Raw genomic sequence first — 13,040 nt, 5'->3', positions numbered from 1 at the left:
GATTTTGGTTGAAATATAATTTGTCCAAGATTGTAAATTATTTACAACAAATATCCAAACAATCATTGATTACATACGATAAATGAAATCAACGGTTCTATATATCATTTTTACACATATAGCGAATGGTTTCGGTACCCATGACATGATCCTGAAAACGAATACTTATGGATATTTAACTTATGGATGCCTCTACGCCAGATAAATGACCCCATTTGCGTTAAACTTCTCGCTTATTTACATAAATGACTTTAAAAAAAGTTACATACGAACAGCCCTACTGACGGACGGAATAACGGACGGACGAAAAACGCAAAACCGTAACCTTAAGCCTTCGGCGCGGATAACAAGAATAAAATTGTACATACGATTTATATAATCATCTTGAAAACTGTGGCGTATGTTGCAAGAGACATTTCAAAATATCCTTACAATAATGGCATACGATGCGGACAATTTCTCTAATCATATTATCCTTCCAATAATGACATATGCTGCAGACGATTGCTCGTATCGTAATATCCTTCCAACTAGAAATGGCGCGGCAGAGGCCGACGCGTATCCCCACGCCGCATGTTTGACCCAGGGGCGCCCCATGGTTGGTAATGGGTCCATGCATAGTTGAGATTGACCGTATTGTCATAAGAGAAGTTCAGTATCAATTAGAAGTGAATCGATGTAGAAATGAAGAAATTATAGTAAAAGACAATTTTGGGTGGGTGTGGCCTATTATGGGCGGGGCGCCCCAGGGTTGGTAAAGGGGCCATACATAGTTGAGATTGATCTTATTGTCATAAGAGTGGTTCAGTATCAATTTGAAGTAAATCGGTGTAGAAATGAAGAAATTATAGTAAAAGGCAACTTTGGGTGAGCGTGGCCTATGTGGGCGGGAAGCCCCAGGGTTGGTAATGGCGCCATGCATAGATGAGATTAACTGTATTGTCATAAAAGAGGTTCAGTATCAATGTGAAGTGAATCGGTGTAGAAATGAAGAAATTATAGTAAAAGGCAATTTTTGGTGGGCGTGGCCTAAGTGGGTGTGGCCTATTATGGGCGGGGCGCCCCAGGGTTGGTAATGGGGCCATACATAGTTGAGATTGACCGTATTGTCATAAGAGGTGTTCAGTATCAATTAGAAATGAATCGGTGTAGAAATGAAGAAATTATAGTAAAAGACAATTTTGGGTGGGTGTGGCCTATTATGGGCGGGGCGCCACAGGGTTGGTAATGGGGCCTAACATAGTTGAGATTGACTGTATTGTCATAAGAGATGTTCAGTATCAATTTGAAGTAAATCGGTGTAGAAATGAAGAAATTATAGTAAAAGGCAATTTTGGGTGGGCGTGGCCTAAGTGAGCGGGGCGCCCCAGGGTTGGTAATGGCGCCATGCATAGATGAGATTAACTGTATTGTCATAAAAGAGGTTCAGTATCAATGTGAAGTGAATCGGTGTAGAAATGAAGAAATTATAGTAAAAGGCAATTTTTGGTGGGCGTGGCCTAAGTGGGTGTGGCCTATTATGGGCGGGGCGCCCCAGGGTTGGTAATGGGGCCATACATAGTTGAGATTGACCGTATTGTCATAAGAGGTGTTCAGTATCAATTAGAAATGAATCGGTGTAGAAATGAAGAAATTATAGTAAAAGACAATTTTGGGTGGGTGTGGCCTATTATGGGCGGGGCGCCACAGGGTTGGTAATGGGGCCTAACATAGTTGAGATTGACTGTATTGTCATAAGAGATGTTCAGTATCAATTTGAAGTAAATCGGTGTAGAAATGAAGAAATTATAGTAAAAGGCAATTTTGGGTGGGCGTGGCCTAAGTGAGCGGGGCGCCCCAGGGTTGGTAATGGCGCCATGCATAGTTGAGATTGACCGTATTGTCATAAAAGAGGTTCAGTATCAATTTGAAGGGAATCGGTGTAGAAATGAAGAAATTATAGTAAAAGACAATTTTGGGTGGGCTTGGCCTATGTGGGCGGGGCGCCCCAGGGTTGGTTATGGGGCCATGCATAGCTAAGATTGACCGTATTGTCATAAGAGAGGTTCAGTATCAATTTGAAGTGAATCGGTGTAGAAATGAAGAAATTATAGTAAAAGGCAATTTTGAGTGGGCGTGGCCTATGTGGCCGGGGCGCCCAGGGTTGGTAATGGGGACATGCATAGTTGAGATTGACCTTAGTGTCATAAGAGAGGCTCAGTATCAATTTGAAGTAAATCGGTGCAGAAATGGAGAAGTTAATGTAAAATAACATAAAAAATGAGTGAAATTCTCTGACCCGGCGCCGCCCACACCCCCATAACTTTTGACCCAGGGGTCAGATCAATATTCCGTCACTGTCACCGTCGCACATATGTTCATAGCTACCATGTTTGTAAGTTTCAAGGTTCTAGTGCTAATAGGGTAGGAGGAGCAGGTGGCCAGGACGGACGGACGGACGCACATCAATACAATATCCCCACTTTTTCTCCGAAAAACGTGGGGATAATAATGACATATGCCGCAGACGATGGCTCGCATCGTAATATCCTTCCAATAATGGCATATACTGAAGACGATTGCTCGCATCGTAATATCCTTCCAATAATGACATATGCTGCAGACGATTGCTCGTATCGTAATATCCTTCCAATAATGACATATACTGCAGACGACGGCTCGCATCGTAATATCCTTCCAATAATGACATATGCTGCAGACGATTGCTCGTATCGTAATATCCTTCCAATAATGACATATGCTGCGGACGACGGCTCGCATCGTAATATCCTTCCAATAATGACATATGCTGCAGACGATTGCTCGTATCGTAATATCCTTCCAATAATGACATATACTGCAGACGACGGCTCGCATCGTAATATCCTTCCAATAAGGACATATGCTGCAGACGACCGCTCGCATCGTAATATCCTTCCAATAATGGCATATGCTGCAGACGATTGCTCGCATCGTAATATCCTTCCAATAATGACATATACTGCAGACGACGGCTCGCATCGTAATATCCTTCCAATAATGACATATGCTGCAGACGATTGCTCGTATCGTAATATCCTTCCAATAATGACATATGCTGCAGACGACGGCTCGCATCGTAATATCCTTCCAATAATGACATATGCTGCAGACGATTGCTCGTATCGTAATATCCTTCCAATAATGACATATACTGCAGACGACGGCTCGCATCGTAATATCCTTCCAATAAGGACATATGCTGCAGACGACCGCTCGCATCGTAATATCCTTCCAATAATGACATTTGCTGCGGGCGATTGTTCGCATCATATTATCCTTGCAATAATGACAAGTAATTGGGCGCAACCCTGTCCAAGGATGATACCAGTACCGCTGAGGTCTTAATAAGAATAGTCATGGCGACTGTAGCGATGGCCAGACTGAGCAGGTTGTGGACAAGCAGTTCAATCAGCTTCTCCACCAAGTACAGGCTCTACAAGTCCCTCGTAGTCTCTATCCTACTCTACTGCTGCGAGACCTGGACCCTTCCCACAAACGCAGGATACAGGCATTTGAACATACATGTCTCAGAAGACTGCTCCGCATCTCACATACATGGAGCACAAGACCAACGAGTACGTCAGCAACGTGACTGCAACACTTGTTAGTCCACACGAGCCTCTACTGGCGACCGTCAAACGACGAAAGCTGGCTTGGTTCTGACCCGCCACCAGGCACGACTCTCTGTGCAAGACTGTTCTCCAGCGCACACTAGAGAGAGATCGACGTCGAGGCCGCCAGAAGAAAAGCTGGATGGATTATGTTTAAGAATGGACATCCCATGGATGCATTACTTTCAACAGACCTTACTGAAGTAGGATTTCTGTATCGTCGATGATGATGATGATGATGATGCTGATAATGATGATTAAACGAACTATATAAGCAAATGAAATAATGTTAACAAGGGATTTGCAAAATCTCTGCATGTTATTGCATATTTCTAAATAGCAGGGAATCATAAAACGTTTTTAAAAAGTTTCGCCGACCTACCAACCCTACTTTTCGGGGTTGAAATAAGTGTAGTCCAGTCAATCTAGCCCCAAAATAGGCTTAACCTCAAACAAATTGCAACAGAAAGTATGCTGACTGATTTTGATACTTCAACCCTCACTCTTAAACATATCAAAGTCTAGAAGCATCTAATGAGGGGAAAACTAAAAAAATCAGTTGTAGTTAGTGTCTGTACGGGACAAAATTACAAAAAAATATATACTCAATCACATAGTTGATGATTTTGCTTGGTCAGTTTTTTTTAATCTGCAATTGTAGGTGTCCTATGTTTTGAAATAATAAACTAAGCAATATTAATGCATTTTTAAGTTTATTAAGCAAACTTAAAATTGTCAAATCATTCGTTATTGACCAATCAATAGTTAAAAAGTGGGTGGGGTATTTCAGTATCTACAAATTAGACAATGCCCGGTGAACGTAAACAGAAATGTCTTTTTTTATTAAATAAGTTTTATTTATCCAAATGAATCTCTATGGTGTGGACAAGTAATCGTATACTTTTACTATATTTGGCTTATTCCCCCCCCCCCCCCACCCCCTTCGAAGAAGAGGGGGTATATTGTGTTGCACATGTCGGTCGGTCTGTCGGTCCGTCCACCTAATGGTTTCCGGATTATAACTCAAGAACGCTTAGGCCTAGGATCAAGAAACTTCATAGGTTCATTTATCATGACTGGCAGATGACCCCTATTGATTTTCAGCTCACTAGGGCAAAGGTCAAAGGTTTGGAGGGACATATGTCTAACTCGAAATACTGTTACATTCCTGGATGTATTATCCGTTTGAAAGGTATCATACTATTTTATAGTGTACAACTCTAAATATTAAATGACCAAAAATAATATATCTACAAGAACACATTGCAACACGCACATACTACATTATTTACAAGAACACAGCACACAAGTGTTAACAAGAATATATGATCAACCATATAAATAAGACTTTGAACACCATAGATCCAAACTAATAGTCGTCGGAGAAATTGAATATGCCTTTCGGGTCATTCTTGAAAATGACCCAATTGTTAGGCATGTTTACTTCAAAACTTATCCTGATTTTAAACAAAAGTGCCAATGCTTTAGTTATGTAGTTTATTAATCTAGTATACATGTCTTTCAACAAAGACTATTCCGATTCCGAGTTTATGAATTGTGTACTGTTCGAACAACTTGTACCCTTACATTCACCGCAAGCAGTGGAGCATTCGAGTCCAGTTTTCATACACGTGCACCTTTCGAGTCACACTTCTGCGTACATTCACACCAGATTATGTTGAAAAGTTTTCAGGAGCAACCTGGATATCGGTCTTTATAGGTACGTGATTGTCCTGTACTTTTGCCCAACCAAAATATGGAATTTAATTACCTTTTGTAATCTCATCGGGAGAACACGATTGTTTTCATGTGTCATTGCTTCCGGTAATGTTTCATGCTCTGGTTATATCGTTAGCGGGTAAGCTAAAATAACGTTCTAGATTTACATTTAACCATCCATATTGAGGTATTTGTATGAATTGCTTAAGTATAGGTTAAAATAAGTTGCCCGTTTAAAATAAATACAATACAACGACTGATATCACGGTAAAACACGCGTACTGCTGCTTTTTGTCGAGCTAAAACAAGCGACTAAGAGGTTAAACAACGATTTGAAACATACACAACATGGTCGGTATTGAATTCGAGGCTTAAAAAGTCATTTGTTTCAACTAACATCGCAAAAAGGGTAGCTTAGTCGGGTACACATTTTTCGTTCAATTATTGTGACAATTCCAAATTAAATAAGACTATACAATAATTCATTTTTATTTTTTGTGTTAATTATAGTGAATTTAATGAGAATGATCGCCAGTAGCCAAACTAAACGCAATACCATTTGTCACTAAGTGAATTTAGCGAAAATTGATTGAAAATCAAAATGGAATACCCTAGAAAAGTTTTAGGTCGGCGCAAAAATAACATCGATCGTGTGAACCAAAGCAACTTTGTTTGCGCCTTACTGCCCGAAATACTATTTATACAAGAAGCCAATAGAAGTGGTACACATGTAATACGTTTTTAATACGATCGTCAAATAATGAGCTACTGATATAAGTATTTAGTTTAAACCTATTTATTTGAGCTCGAACATATTTTACTCGTCGACGCCATGACCGGTAATTTATTTGAAATGTACGCGTTCATTATTAAAATCTGTACCATGAACGCATGAATCATATATACTACCTAATATAGATTCGTGAATTATCGGGAACATTATCTTATAAAAATGTGCCAGAAAATATTAACGACAGTAAAATATATTTTATGTCAAACAAGTGCATGCGGATCTAGCTATTTCAAGTAATATGCGGTACGCATCATGATTTACTAGGCTAATAAAATTTGACAAATGTACTTTAAAGTATAACAACACGTCAATCACCACATTTTACTTACAGAAATTTATAAACCGCTAAAGATTTAATAACATCTACTGGTCAACTGATTATACAGGCGCAATTATGAGTCTTAATAAGTTGTGCGACCACAATTTAACTATTAATCAACAAAAACAGTTAAAGGGGCCTTTTCACGTTTTGGTAAATTGACAAAATTAAAAAAAAAGTGTTTCAGATTCGCAAACTTTCGTTGTAGTTATGATATTTGTCAGGAAACAGTGATACTGAACATTTAGCATGCTCTAAAATATCCATTATATGCATCTTTTGACGATTTAAAAAAAAACTGAAAATTAAAAAGCATTGCAACGCGAAACGATTGAATAATTTGGAAGGTTCTGTTATTGTCGTTATATTTTGTGAAACTACGAGGATTGCTAATTAGCACGGATGACCGAGTGTTCTAAGCCGTAGACTTTTACTCCAGGACTCCAGGGGTCAGTGGTTAGAGCCCAGTTGAGGGTTACTTTTTCTTTTTTTAAATTTGATTCTTGTTTTTTTTTTATTGGAGCTTTTAAGATCCAATGATTACATTTATCAATATAAAGCATTTAATGGCAAACTTCAATACATGCCAAAATCTGTGAAAAGGCCCCTTTAATGAATAATAAAAAACCTCCATCGAAATATTTTATTATCTTAAGTTAATGAGTATTACCTACGCGTATTATATATATTTGTATAAACATAGAGGAATGATTTTTTTAATAATTAAACTCTTCTTGTACTCCCAGCTATATTTAATTTGAGGGCTGGAAAGTCAATTACAACATCCAATACCCTTTCGGCACACTGATAAAACATATATAAATTCGATAAGAAATTCTCCATATTAATTTGAAGAAAACAACAACAACACAAAGACACACAATTGAAAAGTCGCAATGTCCTTCTGTGCAAGTGCCCGGATGTCCGTTCGAAAATTCTCTTTTCCATGTATCGATGGATTTTAAAAAGCTTGGCACACATGTTAACTATACTAGATTCAAAGTTCAAGATTTATTTATAGCAATTCCAGAAGGTCAATGATCCATATGGCACATTTTAGTACATGCACTATTATAACACCATTTATGGAAATATATACACAATTATAAAAAGCACTTAAATAATGAGCGAGAATACTGAGTATTATAAATAATAATTATATACATAATATCAATTTATAATTAACATTTGGAAGTACAAATTTATCGTACTTATATTGATCAGTATTCATATACATGGTGTTAAATTGAGCCGCGTTCTGATAAAACTGGGCATAATGCTTGTGCGGAAAGTGTCACCTCAGTTTAGCCTGTGAGGACTGCACAGGCTAATCTGGGATGACAATTTACGCACAAGCATTATGCCCAGTTTTCTCAGAACGCGACTCAATTAATAAATACATAATACGATGACGTGTCACTTGTAAAACCCATCTCAAACACTCAAAGGACAATGTCGCAATAAGTGTTCAAATGTCAAATATGGCCATAAAAAAGCTTCAAAATTCCCATCACAGCTTTCTAGTGTTCTTTTCCCAAACGTTTGGGAATGGGGCGGGGTCCCTTTAAATTGGAACAAAAATGCATTGGTGTGATATTAATTGGGAAACAAGTGTTGTTGCTTTTTGGCTAACAAATGCTTTAAAATTGAAAATAAAGGAGATATCAATATAATATTTAATGAGGTTCAATTTATAGAGCTTAATGGCAGATAAACTTATTGTTGAGACTTATTTGTTATTAATAAAATTACTGTTTTTCCTTTTGGGAATGGGTCCATCTACAGGCCCCAAATTTGAACAAAACAACTCAACAAACTATGGCGTTCGTTTGCCATGCATTTTTAGACTTTAAAATAGCTTGGCACAAATGAAAACCATCATACGATAACGTGTCGTGCATATAACCCGTCTTGATATTTCAAAGGGCAAGGTCACACTTCAAGGTAAAATGACAAATGTAAAATTGTCTTCCTCAGCCATAACTTAGTCCTATATTGATATTTCAAATTGACTTCGCCCAATTGTGAACCGTCATAAGGCGACTGACGTGGTATTATTCGTCTCTCTGCCCCACAGGTCAGGGTTAAAGTTGTATTTAAATACAAAATTGGAATGGGGGGGGGGGGGGCATCTATGTCCTATCGACACATGTCTTGTTAATTTATCATTGTCACTTTAAACTCTCTAAACTATTACTCGTTATAGGCAGACGTGCCTGGCATGTAATACCGCTATCTAGTAACCCACAACTCGTGATTTGGAGCATTCAAATTGTGATGTATTTATACCTATCTATCTATCTTTGTATACTGCCAACCGCTCTTTCGAGCATTATAGGCAGAGGGACATTATCGAGTCCGTTTCATGGGAAGAACCAGTACTAGGTGTCTATGGATGAGTTAATGAGAACGCACCCCGAGTGGGGAGCGAACCCACGAACTCCCGATCGCTAGGCGGACACCTCCTCCACTACACCACCTTGTGATGTATATCGGGTTTTGTAGGCTGAGTAAACTGAGTTATTTCTTTCTGTGTACGAATTAAGCTCTCTGACCACAACATACTATGACTAAGTGTTCATAAATATATTCAGTTAAAAAAGATATGTCGATACCATTTCGTTCACTTGATTTTATAGGGTTATTTAAACAGCTACAGCAATATGTTTGAATTTTCTGAAACATGAACATTTCCTCAATTCTTTTTGGAATTCAATGTTTCCACATAACACGATCGTCGCAAGATATCTAGGTATAAATCCATCTTAGAGACCTACGCCGAATTCACATCATATAAAGCTACATTAAATCTGTTGGCTTATCAATACGGCTATCGATCACGGGTAACAAGATATATTCCCGTAAGTACACTCAAGGTTTAAACAGCCAAGTATTCGCACAGGACGATTGACAAATGTTCCGCGTCACATTACTCAAGATACTCGTTCATTTTTTTCTTCCCTGTATTGCTTTCTGTTTCATTGTTTATCTGTATTGCACTTATCGATGATTCAGTCAATATGTCTTTTATCCGGTTTTATTTATGTAGTGTTCACGACAGTCGATAACTGTTCTTATTTGTGTATCGTTTTGTATGCTAAACATGCCCTGTTGAAAGATCGTTAATATTGTAACTTTATACTAAAATAATCTACATCCCCAAACTAGGGCATTAACCTGCATTGTTAATCGCGTGAGAAAAGTGGATCAATACGCGAGTACAACGCGGTACCTATGTACGACTCCACAAGACATTCGTAAATGTAAACAAAATCAAGGTTAATTTTAAGGTCGCCTAGGCGTAGTGGACCTTTAGGGAGGTCCCGACTTCGATACCCACTGTGGGAGCGTTCTTTCGATCCCTCCCAAAGACACAATTTCTTCCCTGGAAACCAGGAAACGGACTCGAGAGCGCTTCAATAAGCCGAAGGCTACCGACTTTATCAGGCTAAAATAAATAAGTTGAAATGTAAACAATAACGAAACTGCAAGTATGTGAAAACAAAGCATACCATGGTTGTTTTGTAGATGTTTGTCCGTTTTTTCTTTGCTGCCCCAGGACCCCGCACGGGGTCGGTGGTGAAGCATGCTTTGTATCTTGTGAAGCTGCTTGCTCCCGAATGTCGACCCCTTTTCCTTCGTCGGTGAAATCATCCCTGTGTGATAAAAATCTCACAATACGTCCACAGGTCATTAAGTATAACTCCACTTCAGGCAACATACAGAAATCAATAGCGTTTATATGATAATTATGTTAAGCCTAGCAATGTCCGATAACAAGGAACTCGAGTGACAACTCACAGTCGATATGTCTATATCCCTCTTATACAATTAATTACACTATTAACCACGTCAACATCCTCTATGCCATTAATAGCTTTTTAAAGATGACTTTCAAACACTGTGGTTTTCATACGTATATATAGTCAATATATGTAAACATTGGTTGAATAACCACTGCCCAGCGAAGAGCGTCGATTCAATTATCTGTAAAACTGACGATGATTTCACAATTCATCTTGATAAACCTCAGTTTGCTAATGCACATAAATGCCCTATAAACTAGAACGGGCAAGATTGTAACTTTTTATCACAAAGTTCTAATGTTCACGGTATCTCTGACATAGTTTGAAAAACTTAACGAACTTTGTATCGCCGACCTTTTAACTGTACAGAGTCTGTTTACAATTGCCGTGGGCCATTGATTAAACCAAAAATCTTAACGTTGCATACATTTGTAATGGAGAGGCTGAAAATAAGACAAGCAAGACATTCCGACAATGCGGGTGTTGTTTTTAACGGTATTGGGTTTCATTGCATAATGTACTCAGTATGTATCATGTGTGTAATTTATAGGCGAATAATCCAATTTAATGCACGTACATTTTAACGAATTCCGATGAAATATCAGTAGACTATTCAACTAATTTCAATCAGCGATACGTGCTATAAAACAGGTTAATAAATGTCGTGAATTGTAAATTAAAGAAGTTGATTGAAGGCCGTGTACATATTTTTGGGATAATATATATTTGTCTACCTAGGAAAGAACGTTCAAAGGTTATTTTCATAGTTGTATGGCCAAACTGAGTTGGTATTTTGTACGTGATACGCACTGACCCAGTTAGTTAACCCTTTGCATGCTGGGTAATTTGTCGTCTGCTAAAATGTCGTCTGCTGAATTTCTAAAATTAGCATTTTCTTCATTTTTTTCCAAAGAATACAATAAAAATAGCAAACAGTTTGGATCCTGATGAGACGCCACGTTCTGTTTGCAAAGGCCTTCAAAATTCGGTTCCAGCACTGAAAGAGTTAACATAATTACAAGATGTTTAAGCCGCCAAACAGAATCACTCATAATTGTGCCATTGCCTTACCGTCCTTAAAGGGACATTTACGTTTTGGTAAATTGACAAAATAAAAAAAATCAGATTCGCAAATTTGCGATGTAGTTATGATATTTGTGCGAAAAAAAAACAACAACTGAACATTCATCGTGCTCTTAAATATCCATTAAAGGCATTTTTTTTACGATTAAAAAACCTGAAAATTATAAAGCGTTGCAACGCGAAACGATTGAATAATAGGGAGAGTTCCATTGTTGTCGTTATATTTTGTGACACTACGAGGATTGCTTATATAATGTTTACAAAAATCGCTTTTGTATAAGCATTGATGGCCGAGTGGTCTAAGCGTTTGACTTGGAATCCAGGGGTCAGTGATTAGAGCTCAGTTAAGGGTTACGTTTTTTCTTTCTTTAATTTTATTCTTGTTTTTACTGGAGCTATTTAGATCCAATCTTTACATTTATTAATATAAAGCATTTAATGACAAACTTCAACACATACCAAAATCTGTGAAAAGGTCCCTTAAAAAGAAAAATCTCTAAAATAGTATCGTAATAAACTGCATGTTGTGACTATGTCTCCTTAATCCACGACTGCAATGTACATGCCATCGAGAGAAAAGCACCGTTGCAAAGAGCTCGCGAGTTTTGATGTAAACATTTGAATTTCGTAATTTAATGCAAACAATCCAATCCAGATGTTCTTTCTGGCAATTACTATTTTCGCTAAAGTAACTACTTTTCATTTTTCGTAATGTAAAATATTTAATAATCATTCATTTAATATTACGTATACAGAATAATAAATATATCATCAAAATAAACATGTGTCTGTCATGATGTTAACTTAAGATAATTAATCAAATAACGTGCAACGGTACATGGATGTAAACAAAAAATACATGTTTAATTATGCGAGATTCACTGTATGTGAGTAACACCGTGGCACTGAAAAAGACATTACAAACTCACAAAAAACTATTGAACTCAAAGCAAACTTAGCAATATCAGCATTAATCGTGAGATTACATTTTATACATACCTGCCACCTTACTTTAAAGATTTCCAGACCCAAACTGTGTAATACATTAAATTATACACTTTGTAGTCACGGATTATAGTGGTCGAAAACGTGAGTACATGTATATTCACTTATTCACTGACACAGAGTTACTTTAAGTGTTTACCTCATGTATCCGATGATTTTATCAAGTTCATAACATTCAACGATAGCTACTGACAGATAACAGAGTAAAAGCTGAACACACAAAACAAACCAGTATCTCTCGCTAAGCGTTGTGTACTTCCATTCATTTAAACGCCATTCCCCGCACGAGACTCTCGAGATGTGTGTATTTTAAGTTTAACTGTATGCCGTTATAACAATACCTTCGTAGGCATCATGATTTAATATGTTGATTGTTCTATCGAAAATGAACTCGACTGGCCACTTACCGGTAACACAATAATGTCTTAGTGCAGCACATGTGTTATTATAAAAAAACACGAAAATAAAACTTTAAATTATGGCAAACACATAATAAATGTACATGTAAACGAGTATGTTCGCGAAATTATTAAGTCTGGTGACGCATTCAATTACCAACTCAGGTAATGCAGCAATGTAAATTTGCAGCGTGCCATACTTCACTGTCTTCTAATGCGCCCTATGGAATGTCAATTGTATGCCTATGCCATATGCTTTACGTCAAAGGACAGTCCAATGTTCGT

At 37.6% G+C, this 13,040-nt stretch overlaps 1 protein-coding gene across 5 annotated transcripts in view; it reads right to left on the bottom strand.

The window, feature by feature from the left end:
• Positions 1-12,638, bottom strand: part of LOC127871103 (serine/threonine-protein phosphatase 2A 55 kDa regulatory subunit B alpha isoform-like) — a 46,699-nt gene extending 34,061 nt beyond the window's left edge. For 2 of the 5 annotated variants that reach the window (XM_052413783.1, XM_052413784.1), the window contains exons 1-2: positions 12,587-12,638; positions 9,976-10,119 (exon numbers count right to left, since the gene is read on the bottom strand). In XM_052413783.1, the coding sequence (XP_052269743.1) occupies positions 9,976-10,119; positions 12,587-12,623 (181 nt within the window). In that variant the 5' untranslated portion in view covers positions 12,624-12,638. Of the gene's footprint in view, positions 1-9,975; positions 10,120-10,264; positions 10,502-12,351 lie in introns of those variants that run through there. The other 3 variants (XM_052413786.1, XM_052413785.1, XM_052413787.1) reach the window with 3 other exon arrangements.
• Between the last annotated feature and the right edge of the window lie 402 nt (positions 12,639-13,040).

This window comes from Dreissena polymorpha, chromosome 3 (genome assembly GCF_020536995.1).
Source record: "Dreissena polymorpha isolate Duluth1 chromosome 3, UMN_Dpol_1.0, whole genome shotgun sequence".
NCBI lineage: Eukaryota > Metazoa > Mollusca > Bivalvia > Myida > Dreissenidae > Dreissena > Dreissena polymorpha.
This window is presented reverse-complemented; position numbering and strand designations above follow the sequence as displayed.